Source organism: Thermobia domestica, chromosome 8, assembly GCF_964235325.1.
Source record: "Thermobia domestica chromosome 8, izTheDome1.hap1.1, whole genome shotgun sequence".
Lineage (NCBI taxonomy): Eukaryota > Metazoa > Arthropoda > Insecta > Zygentoma > Lepismatidae > Thermobia > Thermobia domestica.
In genome coordinates, this window is record NC_137461.1 from 126826527 (window position 1) to 126849502 (window position 22976).

Sequence of the window (22976 nt, forward strand, 5' to 3'; positions counted from 1 at the left end):
CCACCTGGGAACACATCATCCACGGATGACGATGACACATGCATGTTCTGCACTGAAAATTTTTCAAGTGATACGAGAGTTGAACTGTGGGTCCATTGTGTCATGTGCTCTTAGTGGGCCCATGTAGATTGTGAGGAGACTGGCAAAGTCTTTTATATTTGTGACTTTTGCCAGTATTAGCAATCTTAACTTTGTGAAACATTTCATTTATCACGTTTAATTTGGAAGTTTTGGTTCTGAAGTTTCAGGATTTTTTTAATGCCAAATAAGTAGGTTGGAGAAAGAGAGATGTTTAGATTTCTTATTTCTACCAGTAGAATATTGAATATTTCAGTTTTGAAAGTTTCAGTCTTCAAGTTTAGTCTATATGGAAGATTGTTCTGGAGTTTAAAAAAAAAAGACATTTTGATTTGCTATTTCCGCCAGTAAAATGTGGAATATTTAAGTTTAGACATTTTCAGTTTATAAGTTTAATCTATTTGAAAGGTTGTGCTGGAGTTAAGAAAAATATTTTCAGATTGCATTTTAGCCACTACAATGTGGAATATTTAAGTTTTAAGTTCAATTTTAATGTGTTCTTTACTTTTCGGAATTTGTTTCAATTTCTTCCAATAAAGTCTTTTAAACATTCATATTTCATTTTATTTCAATCCCCAGTGTTTAGAATGTTGTTTTTAGCTTAAATAGTAACTCATTTAAAGTAATACAGGTTTTCGCTTTGGGTAATTTATCTAAATTTAAAGGGGCCCGGTTTTGGAACAGTTTTCTCGAATGCCGAAAATGCAGTCCATATGAAAATGCATTTTTACTCAACCCATTTTTTCCTTGATTGTGATGGGAAGAAACAAGCAAAGCAATTACATATCATATTATTTTCAGCCTGAATAGCATTTTTTTCTGATCGATACTTTCTTAGATATATGGAAAAAACAAAATGGGGGCCCACTTTTGGTACAGTTCCTCTCTATATATATATATATATATATGAATCAGATTGCAGAGACTTGTTATTTAATTCGATCGCTTACTATTCTCAAGGGTGTAGAAGCGGGGGAAAAGGAGGCCTTGACTTTCCAAAGTATTTCCAGCCTCGAAATGAGGTTCATCTGGTATATGTTTAGTAAACTTATTTAATAGTTAATGCAAATTAGGAACGTTTATAATAAAATACGATTTTTTTAAAAAAAAAGGAAAAAGAAAACATCATCAATACAGTTTCTGTACCTAATTACAAGGACGCTGATTTCTCTGTAATTTTTGGGGCATTCAGATGCAGAAAGCATATATGATGATTTTAAGACAAATTGCATTCAAATTATGCCTAATATTGCAAATTTACAAATAAAATGAGGGGGCCTGGCTCCCTCAGTCCCCCCAGGATCGGCGCCCTTGCCTAATTAAAACAACTAACATTAATTATATGCTTTATATTCTCATTTCCCAAACTGGACGCTCACCGTGTGATCTCACTACTATATTATTGCATAATAATATCTGAGTTGATATTTTTTCGAGTTTTTTTCCCTTTAGTATTTTAACCTACATAAACACAAAGTCGGATAAACAGACTGCTAGAAACAGCATTTGTTTTCTTATGAATAGCTTATTGATTTATCTCTTACAATCCGCTTTTCAACTTCAGTACTGTCAAGATCCGTCTTTTGTTAAGGTAGCATCGAGAAAACATATGTGTATAGTATACATGATGAGTTAAAATGCTTTCATATTCTGAAAGAGGTCATTTGTTCTGTTTTTAATGTGTGAAAAGCTTTCCTCCCCTGAAAGTAATGTTCCCCTAGAACAACCTGTTGGTTACACCCCTGATTATCCTTTAATAAATGTTGAGTTCCATTTCCAAATCGAAGAAAAATCCACTGGAAATTAGGCGGGACTCAACGCTCGTTTTACTAATTGTTTTATATGGAAACCTTTCAAAGCGTGTATCATGACAACCAGTTGTCATAAAAAAAATGTAGTTTTCACGTATGTGTTCGTAATTCTTTTCTCTACTTCGTAAAGTGAGCAGTTAATGTGCTAATACAATATTTCTAATAAGCGCCTCTGCTATTGTCAAGATTCGCAGTAGCGCGAGAAGTCAGCGTGCAGAACTGCTTGTCGCGAATTGTCAACACCGCTCAAAGCCAATTGGACGCCGCGTGAAGCCAACTCAAGGCCATGCCGCTTATCATTTGAAATTTGCTATACATGGTAATATCGTGTATTTGTATTTCTTGCTTATATGGGGTGGGGGTGAAATTTGGTTAATTTACATTTATTTTCGGGACGGTCCCATTTAACACAAGATATATTTCACTGAAGTGGTCTAAAAGCATAATTCTTGTTCGTATACATGATGTGTGCAGCAAAAATGATTCGCATATGGACGTGGTACTATAGTGGGGGAGGGGAGAGAATGTCTAATTCAATGAATGTTTTCTGTGTGTATATATATTTTTTTGAAAATATTTCCTACATAAAACGAATTCATTACGCAATGGCAGCGATGGCTACCATTTGTTATATTATTCTCACAAGTATGTGGCCTACACATTCATCATTTTGTCAGCGTAGGGTGACTGCAAGGGTTGCCAGGGCCCCGCAAAGTCAATATTTTCATATTTTTAATGATTTTTATGTCTGTTCTTTTTCTACGAATACGGCGGGAATTTCACGAATGTTAACTCATTGAAATTTGTGGTCTATAAGCTTTCCAATGGTGTATAACTCATGACCCTGTGATAATTAGGTGGGTCAGCAGAGCCCCGAACGTGAGAGTCTACCATTTTGTTAAAATCCCTGGCGGGCCTCTAGAGTAAATTGTGTTGCTATTCCGTAGACATTAATCATTATTAGCTACCCATGTTGCAGATAGAGATGTATCTTGAAAACTGTTTAGTTAAAATGTCGTTTGCTCCTTGTAGGCTAGTCACTGTTCTTTTCTATGAGTTGTATTTATCAGAGCATTTCTTCTAGCTTATGATGTGAGAAGTGATCATTATTATGGAAATTATAGTGATCAAAAAATACCCAAGTTCTGAATTTGTGAATTTGGATCTTAGAACAGTGTATCATATAGTGTGTTTAACCTCCATTATTCTTGGAAATTAAGAGATGTTGAAATACTTCATTTGAATTTCTGTTGGTTTAGTTATACGCACATTGATGTGCAGAATTTCGTTCAGTAATTGCTATTATAATAAGAATATAACTCTACTTGTAATTTACTTCATGCACAAATCCTGCGGAAGATGGGTTATTTGTTAGAAAATTAAATTAACTTACTCAATCTGATATTTTAGTTGTTTTAAACATGTTCAACCACCATCGAAAAAAAAACACGTTTAAAACAATTTGTTTAAAACGTTTAAAACAAACTGAATAAAACAACAACCCTAGTTATAAACATGTTTTAAACACTTGTCTTAAACATTTTGTTTTGAACATATCAACCCTGTTAACTGCTGCTGCTTTCAGTTCACTGCTTTCGCTCTTGGGTCAATATTGAAACTAAAGATGGTTGAATTCTGAAATTTCCTTCTAGAATAGAGGAATTAGAATTGTATCTCAACTTATTCTTGGGACGCTATATTCATATTAAAGAGTCATTTCTCATTATCAGTTACAGTTTTTATTCCATATGGATTGTTATTAAAACCGGAAGTTACAGTAGTTTTTGGTTACTTCTGGTGTTAGCATTGCAATAAGGGTAAGTTTTTTTTTCTGGAGCGGTGAATCCAAATAATAATAATAATAATAATAATAATAATAATAATAATAATAATAATAATAATAATAATAATAATAATAATAATAATAATAATAATGTTTCTCGTTATTTCTTTCTGTGGAAATTGAAAATGGTAGAATTTTACCACTTCCGGTTGAAATAGAGAGATAAAAATCGGAGATATAAGGTCTTCTTGGTACACCAAATCAATATCTGAAAACCGTGATTAATGAAAGTGAATCACTGTGAAATTAAAGTTTGTGTGAATCTCCTAACGAACCCGGAACCACGTGTACCAAAGGCGTACGAGCCAACCAGCGGGGAGTGCTCTGAAAATTCTGTCCCTTCTCGTGGGAATACTATTTCCCTCTGCCTTTCCCGTTTTGTTTTTAGTACCTCTAGTCAGACAGACAGAGAATAACGGACATATTTGTTCAGTAAGACTTCTGATACTCATGCATAGCATAGTTTGGATGTCTAAAAGCGTCAACTGGAAACAGCATGAATGTGTTTGAAACTTTGTGCTTGCATAAATCACTACATGCTTAAATTACATTAAGTACACGTTATATTAATTACATTTGTTTCCTTTTAGATATTTGACTTTGTTCCGAAGCCATATTTAAAATCAGATGACCAAGAGAAAATCAAGAACATTCTAGTTCCTAATAAAAAGGTAAGATACTCTATCTAAGTCACGGGGTGTTTTATTCAATTAGTCCCTTTTTCGTTTTATTACTGTTACCAAACAAAATATGATGGAGCGCTGTTAGTGATATTGTCGTGTAAACTGGAGCTCAAAGTATGTTTTCCCATGTGGCAACAATTGATACATAGTCAGAGAAAAATCCATACTCCGGACAGCGCTATATTGTATCGTAGCAGGACTAGCTCGGGAGAGTAATGCTCCCGGAAGTAGAAACGAGAAACACAGTTCTGATTGGTTGGCGTTATCCACTTCTTGCCACGTTGCATTCAAATAGCAGACAACAAACTCTCGCTGTTGTCGGCCTCAGTGGCCGAGTGGGCTAGCACTATATGCTAGTAATAAAACCCTCTTTTGGCGCGAGTTCAAACCCCGCCCGAGGAAAGATTTTCTATTTCTTTTTTACATTTTTATAACACTTATTAAATTAAAATAATATGAAAATAATACTTAAAAAAGTAATTTGTTTATTTTTATGCAGATAAGTAGTTGTAGTACTTATGCCCTTGTACTCCATGATATAGGGTCGTTTTGTTCCCCTTGTACTTCATGATATAAATTTTGTGACCAACTTAAAACAACTGGCTAGGATAGCGCGTAAAACAGCTGTCTAGAGTAGCGCGCGGAAAAACGTACTTCCGGGAGTATTACTCTCCCGAGCGGGTCGTATCGTAGCGGACATAAATCATTGATCAAATAATGGCGACTGCTTTGAAACAAATGCAGAGTATGAGAATTAAATCTGTCATATCTGTTGTTTCGTGCGGAGAAGAAACAAACTTGTAAACCAAAGATTTAAGAACAACTCAAGTTATGAATATAAACTTTGCCGAAAATTATTATCTTATATCATCATAAAAGAAATACGAAAAACGTTCAGAAACGAAGAAAAATTTAACATTCAACTTTGCAAGCGGAGGCAAAGAAACCTAACGTAACAAGACTAAAGACGAATTATCTACCATGTAGTGATCGTGGTTAAGTGGTCAAAGCGCTCGAACAGTAATCTGCTGGTTCGTGGTTCGAATCCATGTCGGGCAACGTTTTTTCTTTTACTTTAGGATTTTTTGATGCCGTTTGATCGACGATGACACACGCTTTTTATATTCAGATATTTGACACTCGGTTGTTTCAATACCTGAACTATCAAGTCTTCAGGAATAATAATAGTAACAATAATAATTATTATTATCTCGTAGAAGATTAAAAGCTAGGAGCTAATTATCACTCAGGTCATACCACTACAAGCAGAAAGGAGACATTTGACAAGAATATTTCGGTTTTGTTTAATGTTACCCATGAGAAAATGAATTTATCATCTCGTTTCTAAAACAAACAAAATAACATGATAATTAACATTTTACATTCGAGACGGGACAAGGCTAACTCAAATTATCGTCCCGCTTTCGGATGAGAATCGAGACGAGACGAAAAGTATCGTAAACATTTCTCGTCTTGTCTCGATTCTCGAAATAGTGTATGTCCATTCTTTAAGTAACAATTGCTCTGTAGACTGAATCTTATAGGCATTTTGTTACTTTGTATTTCAGAGCTCATTGAATGATGGTCAGTGTAGGTATCTTTGTAGCAAAGCTTTTATAATTACCTCTCCATACCCTAAAATTAGTTTATTATATGCCTTACTGTTGAGTGCTATTCAGTTATTTTCATTATTTCCTTAAAACATACAGTAGAATACTTTCTAGATGAAACTTTAGTGGAAAGCATTCGTTTAAAATGTGGATAGTTGCAGAGGTGAGTCTTGAAGGTACGGAACCCCTTCTTCGAAATTCCTACGTTTAAGTAAGTTTTGCCAAATTTTAGGGAAACTTTAAAATTTTTAATACTGTTATTATTATTATTATTATTATTATTATTACTGAAGTGTTGCTAATTTAATGATTCACCCGGTTCCACCCAGCTCCCGCCTAGTGAGCATTGTGCTGGACAAACGCCGTATGTGTAGGTTTTCACTGGGTTCCACTTCCTCTCACTTTCTTTATTTCAATATTTCTTTCATTCTCATCATCGACGTCTTCTGTAGCTTAGCCGGCATAACTATTACTTAAAAACCTTTTTTTGTGGATCTTGTGAGTTCAGTATCCCTACTTTCTACATGAAATTTGCCGGGAAACTTTCCGTTTAACATTTAGCTAGTTGTAGGGACGTATGCAGAGGGTATGTCCTGATGGTCCTGACACTTCCCTCCAATCCCGACTATTTTGTGACTTTTGCCTAACGCTAGGGGCGGTTTTACAGATTTTAATACAATCTGTCCTCATACTGAATTTGTCTTCTAAATTATTATTATTATTATTATTATTATTATTATTATTATTATTATTATTATTATTATTATTATTATTATTATTATTATTATTATTACTTTATTTATGAAACCTCAATATTATTTCCTATTCTAATGCAAATAAGATACTGAAATTAAGAAAAATGAAAAGAAACTTTTTGGACCCTCTATAAGGATGAATTGCCTTATAGGAGATACTTTGGAAGAAAAAGATGGGGGAAAAAAGGTGTCAGCTACTGGACAATATGAAAATGGAACGTTCGGATGCCTTAACAGAAACTAAGTTGGATTTGTCTTCATCACGACACATACTATCACCCTTTATTATTATTATTATTATTATTATTATTATTATTATTATTATTATTATTATTATTATTATTATTATTATTATTATTAGTGAATATTTGGGACTTCAATATTATGTCCTATTCCAATGCAAATAAGATACTGAAGTTAAGAAAAATGAAAAGAAATTTTTGGGACCCTCTATAAGGGTGAATTGCCTAATAGGAGATACTTTGGAAGGAAAAGATGGGGAAAAAGAAAGTGTCAGCTACTGGACAATATGAAAATCGAAAATTCTGATGCTTTCGAGACACACAGCCTGTAAGTTTTTAGAAGAGCTAACTACAGGAAAAAAATACATTTTTGAATCACTGTATTATATAAATTATTATATAAAAATTGAATGTAATTATGTGTGCCTAATCATCACGACCAAATTGCAGTCAAATAAAATGAATTTTGGTATGTAGTTAGGCCTTAATCCTAACTTGGATGTTATCATATTGCTTTCATTATAATAATATCCTAAGGGATAGTGGGGATTCGAATTTTTGCGAAAAAATTGAGTATCTTACAAGCCGTTCAACTTACGGAGCTGAAATTCAGTATTTTAACTCTTTATTGAAAATGAACAGAACGTCTCCTAGCATTTTTAAAACTTCTCCTTTATAGGAAAGGGCGGCACTTTCTATATATGGTAAATTGATAGTGGGTTAGTTTGTAAAAATAATCGAAAATGATCGATATTAGTTGGGAAACAAACAATAAAGTGCTTCGCATAATATATCTGCTTACCATCAGAGGCGAATCCAGAACGCACTTCTGGGTTGCGGCGGGTTGTAGTACTGCTACTTAGAGATACTTTTCAGAGATCCGAACTCTGGGTTTTATTTATATATAACATAAAAAAGCTTCCTGTTTTGGAGGGCGTAGGGCCCCCTGGATCTGCTCATGCGCTTTCTACTATAATAATTGCTGAAGCTTGTTTATTATATAGAGCGCTTAGAGGACAGAGAAATCAACCCATAGAGCTGTGAGAAAAATACACATAAAAATTTGTAATGTAAGCTTCTGTATGTTGGTCTACTTACCTTGATTTAGAACTTTAAAATTTTCATCCGTTTCTCCACTGAAAAGTATCGATAATTCAACAACGAAATAATTAGACCATGATAATTTAGTTGAAATTCATCGTAATTTTACTCATGACAAACACTTTACCATTTTATATCGTAAAGGTCAGATCCATCGTTATTGTAACAGAACGGTGCTTGAGCGATTGACCTTAGAAATTCAAACTCCTATTACTTAGAATTCTACAACCTGATTGTATTACAAGTGTAAACTCTTTAGTCGATAGAGAAGAGGCCGTGGATCATTTTCAGAGTTGATGACGATGTGTTTTGGTTCATCCGTGGTTCATTTTGGATGGTGCGTCGGAGTGGGTTATAGTGGTTGGTGGGTCAAAGTGGGTCCCGGTGGGTGATGGATCATAGTGAGTCATGGGTCAAAGTGGGTCACGGTAGGAGCTGGTTCAGTGAATCGTGGGTCGTTTTCATTGACCCATGCCATCTCTGGATTAACTGGTATGGGTTCGGTTTAAACTTGAAATAGAATGTGTCCGTTTATTTCAGAAATCGGACCGTAATTGGTTTCATTTTATTTTATATTATTAAAAGTTCTATTTCACTTTTGAATGGAATTACGATTTCCCATGTTTTTTTCTACATATTTTTTGTGAAAACACGTTAATGAGAAATAGAAAATACAACTGTTTTTCGATTCAGATTTGTTTGGGTTAACAGCTGCAAATGAAATCTTTACGTTTAATGTGCCACGACTATGCCTGTTAGGTTGAGGAAGACTATGATTACTCGTAAAGCAAGTGAATTATGATGGAAGAATTGGTGGAATGAGAAAGTGGGAGTGTCCCGAGAAAACCCAGGAGCACGATGTTGTCCGTCTCTGGCTTACTTGCCTTAGATAGTTCAGTTGTCGAGGTCTCAGTTTCGATTCCCGGTGGGAGAGCCTTTGAAATATTAAATGTTATCGATGTATCTGTGTTCGTGTTCCCGTCGTTTAAGGTTACTGGAAATAACTGTAAAAGGAGAGTAACCGAATATAATAGAGACAAGATATGGAGATATTTTCGGTCTTTTTTAAAAAAAATTAAACTTGAATTCTCAGGATTATAGTATTTTATCATGACTGAAATCAGTGTTTTATCGTTAATAAAATATTGGAATCTTAAACGTTTTCAATTTGTTACATACACAAGCCTTTCTTGACTCTTACATAAAAGAGCAGTCTTAGGGTAGTAGGTTGAGCATTCGTTTCTTGTGTTAGGGTTCTCCGGTTCGAGCCCCTCCGAGTAAATTCAGAAAAAAATATATTTTAGAATGTTGATATTTCTGATGTATAATAACATGAAAAATCGTCTATTTCTCTCGTTCTTACAAGTTATAGTTGAAACGACTTCCTTCACAGGGAAAATCTAACAACATGACATCAGAGTCTACTATCTCGATTCCTACTGTCTGAAAACTTCGCGTGTTTCGCAAACAATTCTTGAATACAAAAGGGTCATTCTTAAGGCCTAGTATGAGTCACAAATTTGTCTGAAACGTCATTGTGGAATTGTTTCTGTTCTTCCACTCTTACTAAAAATAATAATAGTATTTTCTTTCACTACTTTCAACACGTTTCATATAATCACTCAACTAAAATTTGTAAATAGGAACTATTCTTTTTTATATTTGTAATGTATATTTTCTTAAAATAACAAAACAACGCAAACATAATCCAATGTCTTTTACCCAAAGAAAGGGAGTTACTATGTATAGTGATGAAGACAAATCCAACTTAGTTTCTGTTAAGGTATCCGAAGGTTCGATTTTCATATTGTCCAGTAGCTGACACCTTTTTCCCCATCTTTTCCTTCCAAAGTATCTCCTATAAGGCAATTCATCCTTATAGAGGGTCCAAAAAATTTCTTTTCATTTTTCTTAACTTCAGTATCTTATTTGCATTGGAATAGGACGTAATATTGAGGTCCCAAATATTCAGTAATAATAATAATAATAATAATAATAATAATAATAATAATATAATAATAATAATAATAATAATAATAATAATAATAATAATAATAATTTAGAAGACAAATTCCGTATGAGGACAGATTGTATTAAAATCTACAATCTATTATAGCGTTAGGCAATAGTTACAAAATAGTCGGGATTGGAGAGAAGTGTTAGGACCATCAGGACATACCCTCTGCATACGTCCCTACAACTAGCTAAATGTTAAATGGAAAGTTTTCCGGCAAATTTCATGTAGAAAGTAGGGAAACTGAACTCACAAGATCCACAAAAAAAGTTTTTAAGTAATAGTTATGCCGGCTAAGCTACAGAAGACGTCGATGATGAGAATGAAAGAAATATTGAAATAAAGAAAGTGAGAGGAAGTGGAACCCAGTGAAAACCTACACATACGTCGTTTGTCCAGCACAATGCTCACTAGGCGGGAGCTGGGTGGAACCGGGTGAATCATTAAATTAGCAACACTTCAGTAATAATAATAATAATAATAATAATAATAATAATAATAATAATAATAATAATAATAATAATAATAATAATAATAATAATAACAGTATTAAAAATTTTAAAGTTTCCCTAAAATTTTGCAAAACTTACTTAAACGTAGGGATTTCGAAGAAGGGGTTCCGTATCTTCAAGACCCACCTCTGCAACTATCCACATTTTAAACGAATGCTTTCCACTAAAGTTTCATCTAGAAAGTATTCTACTGTATGTTTTAAGGAAATAATGAAAATAACTGAATAGCACTCAACAGTAAGGCATATAATAAACTAATTTTAGGGTATGGAGAGGTAATTATAAAAGCTTTGCTACAAAGATACCTACACTGACCATCATTCAATGAGCTCTGAAATACAAAGTAACAAAATGCCTATAAGATTCAGTCTACAGAGCAATTGTTACTTAAAGAATGGACATACACTATTTCGAGAATCGAGACAAGACGAGAAATGTTTACGATACTTTTCGTCTCGTCTCGTTTCTCATCCGAAAGCGAGACGATAATTTGAGTTAGCCTTGTCCTGTCTCGAATGTAAAATGTTAATTATCATGTTATTTTGTTTGTTTTAGAAACGAGATGATAAATTCATCTTCTCATGGGTAACATTAAACAAAACCGAAATATTCTTGTCAAATGTCTCCTTTCTGCTTGTAGTGGTATGACCTGAGTAATAATTAGCTCCTAGCTTTTAATCTTCTACGAGATAATAATAATTATTATTACTATTATTATTTCTGAACATTTGATAGTTCAGGTATTGAAACAACAGAGTATCAAATATCTGAATATAATAAAACATGTGTCATCGTCGATCAAACTGCATCAAAAATCTTAAAGAAAGAAATCGTTGCCCGACGTGGATTCTAACCACGAACCTGCAGATTACTGGTCGCGCGCCTTGACCGCTGAACCACGATTACTACATGGTAAATGATTCGTGTTTAGTCTTGTTACGTTAGGTTTCTTTGCCTCCTCTTGCAAAGTTGAATGTTATATTTTTTTGTTTCTGAACGTCTTTTGTATTTCTTTTATGATGATATAAGTGAATAATCTTCGGCAAAGTTTATATTAATAACTTGAGTTGTTCTTAAATCTTTGGTTCACAAGTTTGTTTCTTCTCCACACGAAACTACAGATATGACAGATTTAATTCTCATACTCTGCATTTGTTTCAAAGCAGTCGCCATTACCTGATCAATGATTTATGTCCGCCACGATACAAATATACGGTATCCTCTTGTTTACTATAGAAATCAGTATGGAACATACGTTATCCGTATCCTACATAGGCACTGCCCTTAGATGTTACATCATGCCGTTGGAGGATGTCTGACATCTAACAGTTTTCCGTATATCACATACATATACTTATGTTACGTTTGTCAGCCATATGTTATATACGTCCATTTGTATGTGAGATCTGACCGCCTACATTGTTTCATACAGAAAATACGTATAGATGGAACACTTATACAGAAAGTATTATAAAACATGCGTTTTCAGTTGTACGTCTGCTTGAACGTTAAGTCCAAAAACTACAGGAATTACGCATGTAACCTATCTTTTTAAGTACGCCACCTACAATTTTTTTCTCAGTGTACTTCAAAATGGCACCGTCCTTAACGACGGAACATAAATCGCGCATTCTACAGTGGTATCTTGAAATGAAATCGCCCACTACCGTGCAAAGAATGTTCAGAAAGAAGTAAATGTATTCATGTGCTCCCGATAAAACTGAATCAAAAGATTTGTGAAGCAATTCCGTGCATTCCCCGACGAAGGGGAAACGTGACGGGAAAGAAAAATGGTGGGAGGAAGTTTCGAGTTCGCACACCTGGAAACATCGAGGCCATTCGTCTTCGTGTTGTGGACTCTCCAACGAAGAAATCGTTGAGACATTTATTTGTCTATGAAAAATGATGTGTCGTTGACCAGCACCTTGCGTATTCTTTGGCAAAATCTGCAGGTGTTCCCCTACAAAATGCATATATTCCAGGGGCTAAGAACTCTAACCGTATTAAGAGGGAGACGTTCGTACGCGAATTCAGTGATCACAAGGAAGAAAATCTTGATGTGCAGGATCAACTGTGGATGATAGATGAAGCGTACTTCCACCTCACGCGGGACTTAAACAGATAAAAATGTCTGTTTCTGGGAATTGGAAAATCCACACTTGTTCGAGAAGACCAGTCTTCATCCAGGTAAACTGTTAGTGTGGTGTGCACCGTCAACCAACGGGTTGATTAATCCCTTCATCTTCGATCGATAATTACCAAGAAATGTTGGCGTCCTTTTTTCTTCCTGAATTGTAATGGAAAAGGATCCCATTACGTCGACAGTGGTTCCAACAGGAGGGGCTAGACACACAAGTGCAGAAGTGCTCAGTTATCTCCATTCCAAGTTCCAGGATCGAGTAGTATCAAATCGATTTTCGGTACCCTTGGATTGCGGATTTTCGTGGCCACCCACCAGCCCTGACTTGAACTCATGCGATTTTTTCCTATTGGGATTCCTGAAGAACAAAGTGTTCGCTAGGTTTCCTCGTACTGCAAGATTTGCGGATGGCAATCATTGATTGCTGCACATTTGTCGACAGAGATATCTGTAGACGGGTTTTCCAGAGCTTCACGATTCGTATGTGGGAGGTTCGCAACAGGCATGGGTGTACATATTAAACATGTTATACATTCTCTTCGCCAGTAACTTAATACAGTACTCTTTACAGAGACGCTTTAGTTATTTGTACACGTTAATTCGTTTGGTCTCAGTAATAAAATGAAAAAGGGACTAATTAACTGAAACACCTTATACAAAAGGTTTTCACACATATTATTTGAAAGTTGAAATACCGTACGAAGAATGTTTAAATGATTAGAAACGATACAAAAATTTCATTCCAGTGAAATATTAAACCCCAAAGATATAACTACTGTCACGGTTTTAATTTAGGGATTTTTTTTATAGATTTCTGTTCATAAAAATTTCATTTAGTAATTAATTCATAATTTTTATATTCTGAAACTATGATTGGGATAATATCTTCCCCATGTAACGTGTCATTTTGAATTTTTGAAACTATAAATCTGCATAATTAAACATATTAAGTCATGTTCCAGGAGAATGTGCCAATGAAATGCAATTGAGAAATTCTAACAATATAAGAATAATGAGTAGATTTGTGGACTTCTGCAGAAAGTGTGAAACATAATAGAAAGAAAAACTCTTTTGTTTTATCCTTTACTAACTTTTGGAACTGTTCATTACGAAAACAATTAGCTATCTTTGACCCTTTTCACTCGAATTATTTACGATTGTTTTTACATACAATCAGGCCCGTATTTATTTATTGTGCGCCCCTGTGCTCTAAATAATTTGCCCTCGCACAAACTTACGTCTCAAACAAGGAAACAAGCCGCGTGATTTTGCAAATACCAGCTCTTGTTGAGGCCTAATTCTCTCAATGATCATTATGGTGTGGTGATAGATGAACCATAAAAGATAGAGATATGAAATTTTAATATGTTTTAAAGCTCTGAGAAATGATCCAAATAACCTGTTCCAGGTCATTAGGTCGCAAATGAGCTGAGATTTTGGAGTGCAAAGTCTCCATAAGAATAACTTTGGGGCATTTTAAAAATAATCGAAAATGACCAATATTGGAGTTGAATTCGTAGTTTTTGGGGTCACTGAGATGAATAGTGACAGTTTTAATCCAATTTAACTTCAAGATCATACTCCGCTCCCCAGGGAGGGAGCGAGACATTAAAAGTAATCGAAAACGACAGATATTAGTGTTGAATTTATAGTTTTAGAGGTCGCTGACTTTAACGGTATCAGTTTTTATGATGTTCAAATTCCTCCTCAACGTTTGGGGTGGGGGTAGGAGAGGATGACTTTAAAAATAATGAGATAAGCTAGCTAATAGGTAACTACATAATTACAGGGAATTAATTTTTTGCCGCGCTTGCATTCGATTCTGCGGGTTGTTAGTTTTAAATATTACTTTATTGTAAATCTTTTTAAAAATCCAAAATTTTGACGACTCCTAAATTCTGCCGCCAAGTGCTCGAGTTCAGAATAGCACTAACCTAAATACGGACCTGAATACAATATGTACTCGTATTTTTGCTGCCATAAATACTAAGTGAACATATTGGGCCCTATGCAGAGTAGTTTTTAGCATTGTACTAAGAGCTTGAGTAATACGTGATAGTATTTAGTAAAACGTTTGTGAAGTTAACAACGATTTATATGGAAAAATGCAAGCCACGACGTTTCCGCAGGTTTGTCCAAACACTTTAAGAGAAATCAATTTAATTTAGTCCTATTGTCTCTTGTATTGGTTTGTCTTGTTCTTTTTGGACAACCCTACGAAAAAGTTGTAGCTCGCCTTTTTTCGATCTAAATTGTTGTTAAGTTCGCTTACGTGTTTCCAAATACGGAACAGCATCATGCGTTAGTCAAACCCAACAAACTTATTACAACGCTAAAAACGACTTTGCATCGGGCGGATTATTCTTTACATTCTGTTTCATAATAAATAAGAACTTCCAAAGATACAAAATTAGCGCAATAAAATCGTGGAAAAGTTTTTGCGAGTCTCGCCCAACATGTGAGTGCAACTCAATGTTTAGCCTGTTAGGGTTACTGGACAGTTGAGACAAAGGATTAAACTCTTGTTATAGACCACTACTTGGTGCAGTATGTACAGTGGACCACAGAAATTCTTGATGTACAAAGTCTGTGAGTTAGGCAACCCAACTAACGCCTGTTCGAAGATTAATTGCGCCTGGTAGTAGCTAGCACAGCAGCGTGAAGTTGTCCCCAACTGTTAAAAGCACAACTTGTAAAGAGTGTTTTCGTGCAGAAATGAAGCGAAACGCTGGCTGACGAAATGACAAAAGGGAGTCTTTAGATACTTGTACTCACAGTACTTCTTGTTTGTATGATACACACGTAAAACTATACACAGCCACTTGAAAAAATATACGGATATCAGAGGAGCTGATGAGAAGATAACAGTCGGGAGACTTAGTTAATCTTATAATTAACTCAAAGAGGATTATATAAACAAGTTTACTTAGTTTAAATAACTACACATATCCGCGTATCAAATAATATACGGATAGATTATGCGGTACATATGGTAGGTTATTTTTTAACTAACTCAAAGCTTTGCGCTGGGTTTTGAAACTATTAACAATAATCCTACCTGCAAATCAATTAAAAGTATGGATGGATCATTTGGGAGGAAGAACCCAACCCCCAATGAAAATTTTGGGGGTCTAACAGGACGTGAGCTCCTAGGTTCCGGCGCTACTGATTCGTACGTAATACTACTTCGAAAGAAGAAATTGCTGATTTCATTATTCGTTAAATAATTTTTGAAAATGTTAACTATTGGCAATTTATTTGTAAATATTCAAAATACAAAATTCGATAACACTCAAACGAGTTGGAGAACTTATCCGTATTAAAGTTGGCCTATTTCTAGTTAACTTGCAAATATAACTGAAGGTTCATGATTTGTATAATATTTGTTAATATTTGTTGAAATTAACGGATAATATCTAATATATAACCATTAACAGAATTAACTCTGTAACTCGTTTTCTCCATTCATTTCCCTTCCTTTATTTTCAGGATTACATCATCACTGAATTTCCCCACTAGAGATTATATTTCTTTTAGCAGCATCCAACTGGAACTCAGAGTTGTAAATGAAAATTTTAAAAAGGGTAAACGGAGAATGCGGGAATCGAACGCGGGCCGCAAGATTAGAAAACTATACCTCTAACCACACATCTAGAGTTACTTCTTTCGGTTCGCCTAAATAAAGAATTTTTTCTGGTCGCTCAAAACAGTAGCTTGTTAATAGTCAGATTGATTGGCAAAACACAGGAATATGAATTGACCCGGATGGCATTATATCACTGCATTCACTAAATTATCAACATTACAGTTTTTTAAAAACAAAATACGAAACTCCTTTATTTTGAATCAAATACGGCGAGTGTATTATACTCGTAAATAAACTAAAGACAAATCAATTGCTGCGTACGAATCGTGGTTAAGTGGTCAAGGCGCTCGACCAGTAATATGAAGGAAGTCGAATCAAATCGGATCCACGAACGACCAGTACATTTTTTTTACTTTACAATTTTTGGTGGCGATTGATCGGCAATGACACAAGTTTTATTTTCTTCTGATATTTGAATACTCGGATCTTTCAATACTTTAGCTATCAAATCTTCAGGACTAATAATAATAATAATAATAATAATAATAATAATAATAATAATAATAATAATTATTATTATTATTATTATTATTATTATTATTATTATTATCTCATAGAAGTTTAAAAGTTAGGAACTTATTATCGCTCATAGCATAACATTGCAACCAGAAATGTAACATTTCGCAAGAATATTTCGGTTTTGTTTAGTGTTGCTCGCGAGAAGGGGAATTTCTCATATCATTGCTCATGCAAAACAAACCAAATTGAGACGAGAGTTAACATTTTACATTCAAGACGGGACAAGGCTAACTCAAATTATCGTCTTGCTTTGGAGATGGAAATCGAGACGAGACGAAAAGTATTGTAAACATTTCTCTTTTTATATCGATTCTCGAAATAATGTATGTCTATTCTTTAAGTAAAAATTGATTTGTAGACTGTATCTTTTACGCTATTTTGTTACTTTGTATTTCGGAGCTCATTGAATTTATTGTTTATAATTACTTCTACATATCCTAAAAGTTAGTTTATTATATACCTTACTGTTCAGTGATATTAAGTTACTTTATTGCAGTTATCTTCCTCAAAACGTACAGTAGAATACTTTCTACATAAAACTTCAGTGGAACGCGTTGGTTTAGAATTTTGCTAGTTGCAGAGGTGTGTCCCGGAGGTCCAGACACCCTCCCGAAATCCCGATTTATCTGTAAGTTTTGCCTAATTTTAGGGGGACTTTAAAAATTTTAACACCATTATTGATATTATTATTATTATTATTATTATTATTATTATTAGCGAAAATTTAAGAATTCAATATTACGTCCTATTGTAATGGCGTACTGAAGTTGATAACAAAAGAAAAAGAAAGGATAAGAGACAGTGATAGAGAAATGATAAGAGCGATTAGTGTCCGAAAGGAAACGAGACTTGAGAAAGACGGTGTCATCTCCTGGAAAATACTAATATCGAAACTTCAGATGCCTAAACAGAAATTAAGTAGGATTTGTCTTCACAACGATACATAGTAACACGCTTTCTCTGGCTAAAAGACTTTGGATTATGTATGCGTTATATTGATATTTTAACACAATATACATACCAATATAAGAAAGAATAGTTCCTATTTACAAATTTGTTTGAACGGATATATGGAACGTGTTGGAAATGCCGAATGAAAATATTATTTTTTTCTAGCAGTAGGAGTAATAGTGGAAGACGTTCGGAATAATTGCTCGGAAACAATATCGTTTCAGACACATTTATGACTCATACTAGACCCGAAGCATAACCCTTAGGGGTCGTATTCATGATTTGTTTGCTAAAGACGTAACGTTTTCCACCACAGTACGAATCAAGATTGTAGACAGACATGTAATGTCATTTTGCTAGTATTTCCCCTGTGAAGAAAGCCGTCTCCACTCTAACTTGTAAGACCGAAAGAAATTGAGTATTTTTCATTTTATTACACATGAGAAGTATGAATATTATAGATCATAAAAAGTACTTACTGCAGCAAGAATCTAACACGGGACCCCTGAATCATGAAAGGAATGCTCACGCCACTACGCTAAGACTTCTCTGTTGAGCAAAGGTTCAAAAATCACTCGTTTATGGAGCAAATTCCACACGTTTACGACAACGACGAAACACAATGATTTCTGTCATGATAAAATACTATAGTCGAGAGACTTCAAATTTAAATTAAAAAACAAAAATAGACATATAGACCACTTTCTTTTCTGATTCACCGAAAGTATCTCCTTATCTTTCTATTATTGCAATTACAAATATCAATATCCAAAAATGCCTCAAGTTCTTTTTTCACTTACAAAGAGATAGCAGACTTCGGTAAATTAACATCGGGTCATTTTTTGAAACATGATTTTGAACATTTAAAGTGTTCATATTACAAACTGGAAGAGCGCAATGGCCTAATATATCATAGAAAAAGCGTGTTAAAGTTTTCAACTCGACGCTTATGTCGTACGTTGCGCGAACTTATTAAGTGACGACGTAGCAGTGTCAGAAGCATTTGTGACTCACGTTCTAAGGGTTACGGGTTCGATTCCTTCCGGTGTCAACTCTTTGTTTTTTGCTTCAACCAATAAAGTAGCCACTTGTAGCTACAAATATAATGTTAATTCTCCTTATGTTTATAATGAATTAAAACAATAGAAATATTCAAATCAGTTGTAAAATCTTTCAATATTTCATGGTAACTGGTAAAATATTATCTATTTCGTAAATAAATTGATATCACGAGTTATGATTACCACAGTCGTTCTGTAAAAAATGTTCTTATGCTTCGTGTCTACATCTGTTGACAGTGTGGGTATTACAAGCACTGGCACTAATGGCACGGGGGTATGAGGGCGACATGTCCCCTCCAATCTTGTAACTGAGGGATTGTGCCCCAGTAATCCGATTTGAAATGTGTTTTTTGGGGAAAAATGTGATGAACTGTGTCCGATTCCCATAAAGGAAAATGAGATGAAATTTATATCCCCCAGAATAAGCCTCAAATCTGCCCGCCTCCCAATTTTGAAGACAACTCTGCTCCCCTGATCCTCCACAGTATTGTTTTTCAACATCATAAATATTTTCAACATCGCTTTAAAAAATATGGAAACGGTCTTACCCGTCCCCCCCAATATTGGAGAGAGATTTTCGCCGCTTAATAGAAGTGGAATAAGGGGTAATCTCCTTTGGTTATAATAACATCCACTATTACCAAAGAGGATTTCCTTCTCATTCCCCTATAATTTTCACACTGTCAACAGATGTAGGCAGGAAACGTCAAGAATATTTTTTACACAATGACTGTGATAACTATAATATAACTCGTGATATCAATATACGAAGTGTGGCAATTTAAATAACGGGACTGCTCAAATCCTGTCGCGCAGGATCGTGGGGGGGAGGTAGCTAATGATGTGTTGTTGATCTTGAACCTTCATGAGCAGCTGCAGTCGGTTTCATGATTCTGAAAGCTTTTCTTTTGTCTGCAGGCTTGCATGAACAGGACAGTGTTATGTAGTAGTGACGGAATCATGGTGAACAATAAATTTTAGCAGCGCATTAACATCAAATTTCTGGTGGAAGTTAGCAAAACACCACGGAATGTTGTGTAATGTTAAGAGAGGTGTATGGTGATAATGCTATATCACGTACGAAAGTTTTCGAATGGCACACATGATTTTCAGAAGGTAGGAAGGAGGTTGAAGATGATGAACGACCCAGCCGCCCTTAAAGTTCAAGAACGGATGAAAATGTTCAAAAAATTAACGAACTTGTGCGGAAAGACAGACGTCTGAGCATTTGGATGATCGCAGAAATGACGAACATTAACAAAGAGACAGTAAGACAAATTTTGCATGACAATTTAAGCATGACAAAAGTTTGTGCAAAAATTGTCCCGAGAAACCTCTCTCACGAACAAAAAGACATTCGAAAGACCGTTTGCTGTGACGTCATGGAATGAATCAAGGCATAACCAAACTTACTAACACGAGTCATCACATGTGATAAAACCTGGATTTTCTAGTATGACCCCGAAACTAAGAGTCAATCCATGCAGTGGAAAACTCCTACATTGCCAAGAATGAAAAAAGCACGAATGAGCAAATCGAAAGTGAAGACAATGCTCATCGTTTTTATCTATATCAGGGGTATCACCAAGACTGAATGGGTGCCTCAGGGTCAAGCGGTGAATCGGACTTACTACAAAGAAGTTCTAATCAAGCTGAGGGAAAGAATAAGGAAATAAGAGACCGGATTTGTGGAAGAACGATGCATGGATCCTCCACCAAGACAATGCGCCTGTCCATAATGCCCTCTCTGCGAAGCAGTTTTTAGCACCCAAGCGTATTCCTGTCCTCGACCATCCTCCGTATTCCCAAAACCTGGCGCTCCCTGTGACTTTTATCTATTCCCAAAGTGGAAATGGCAATGAAGATAACACATTTTCAGTCTGCGGAAGAGGCGCAACGAAAAACGGCAGAGTTGTTGAACAGGGTGCCATCTGATGACCTACAGCATTCCTTTGAAAAATGGAAGGTACGTATGCAGCGGTGCATAGATAGAGGATGTGAGTATATTGAAGGAGATAACAGTCAATTGTAACTTTCTTTGCAATACATTACGTTTATGACATTAGTCTCGTTATTTAATTGCCACACCTTATATTTACCAAATAGATTACATGGAGACAATTGAGAAACAGGAATGGCCTTATTTTACATATACAATATCTACACACAATTTCAATCGCTTCGATCCACTCCTTCCCGTGCTTCTACGATAATATTTACTTTTTGCGGAAGAGGCCTTGGCCCCAACACTGTTTCTCCGCACAAGCTGAAAACACATGTTTCCTTATTTTTTGCGTTTGACCCTACACAATCCTCCATTTCTTTAGGCACTCCTGACGTATACTTATTAGCACTAGATAATTCGTAATCAAAGGTTTGGAAGTTTTTTTTTTATGAAAATACGAAACACATATTGCCTCATTTTATGTATGCAATATCTGTGCACAATTACATTCACTTCAGTCCACTACTTCTTGCCTTTAGGGCGTCAATTTTCACAATTTTGGGTAGGGGTTTTTGCACTCTAAAACAGTTTTTCCGCAGAAAATGAAAAAAATATTTTTTTTCCTTTCTGCGTATTGTCCATACACAAAGTTTTGTTGCAACCCTTCATGACCTTTAGGCACTTCTGATATACTGTTATTAGCAATTTTTATATTTCATGATCAAAGGCCTTTCGGAATCCGTGCCCACCCAACCTTTTTTGCAGGAAAATATGAAAGACATATTCCCTCATTTCGGGTCTAAATATCGTGGACAATTTCGTTCGCTTCGGTCCACGTTTTGATTTTCGGGCATCAAATTTCAAAATTTTGGATGGGGGCTTTTGTCCACTAAAACTATTTTTCCACTGAAAATAAAAGACCATGATTAAAGCAAGTGAATTATGATGGGCAAATTAGTGGGAGGAGAAAATGGGAAGAAATTGGAGTGTCTCTAGAAAACCCACGAGCACGATGTTGTCCACTTCAAGCTTACTTGCCTTGGGAACGAACCAAGTACCCCACCCTCAGATCAGAGTTGGAGTGGGTCAGTGGATCGAGTTTTCTGAGTGGGTCAGTGCTTCGAGGGTCAACAGCATGTGACCCACTGCGACACACCACCACCATGACCCACTGCGACCCACTCCGATCGACCGCCCACTCTTCCGACCCACTCTACTTACTGCATTATAGACAGTATCTTCTGAACAGTATATTTTTATTTCACCCTCGACCCTAGCCATAGGACCTAAATTCATGTTTCTGATTGGTTGCAGTTTGCGATTGTCCAGACCTTCTAATGTATGTATTGTGTTATAGTAATAGAAGAAAATTGAAACTTTGTTGGAATTAAAGAAGAAAATTGAAGAAGCAGCTGAGGTTAAATAAATATCATGGCAGTCAAGCTGGAACAAAACGAGCCCTGCGGGGCTTCTGACCCGTTATTACTACGACTACTATTACTACCTATACTATGGATTCATACAGGAAAACTGCACGCGTAACGAAAGTAAACTACTTTTTTGAGTATTATTTATCATATTTTAATGGAAATTGTGTGTGGGAAACAACAAAAAATAAAATATAAAAATTAAAAAAGTTTCTCTGAGACCGGTTTGAACCCACGCCAAAAGTAATTATAATTACTAACCAGTTGTGCTAGCAGTCTCGGCGACGAAGACCAACAGCAGTAGGTACTGATATCACGAGTTGTATTATGGTTACGAACAGTGGCACATTTACGATTTCATTTCGGGGGCTTTGACAACATAAGTCCTGGAAATGTGAAAATTCTCCAAGATATTTCATTTACTTTAATATGTTAAATAACATTTTGGGGGGCTTAAGTCCGGAAGTGTCCCACTTAAATACGCCACTCGTTACGACAGTCGTTGTGTAATAAATGTTCTTGACGCTTCGTGTGTACATCTGTTGACAGTTTGCGAATTACAAAGAAGTTGAGGGGAAAATCCCCTTTGCTAATACTGGATGTTGGTATAACCAAAGGAGATTTCCTCCTCATTTCCC

The 22976-nt window shown here is 35.3% G+C and overlaps 1 protein-coding gene across 3 annotated transcripts in view; it reads left to right on the top strand.

The window, feature by feature from the left end:
* LOC145693198 (sodium/potassium-transporting ATPase subunit beta-1-like) overlaps positions 1-22976 on the top strand; it is a 219264-nt gene that overhangs the window by 147277 nt on the left and 49011 nt on the right. For all 3 annotated transcript variants that reach the window (XM_081768978.1, XM_081768980.1, XM_081768979.1), the window contains one exon: positions 4323-4403. In XM_081768978.1, coding sequence (XP_081625104.1) covers positions 4323-4403 — 81 coding nt within the window. The remainder of the gene's footprint in view (positions 1-4322; positions 4404-22976) is intronic.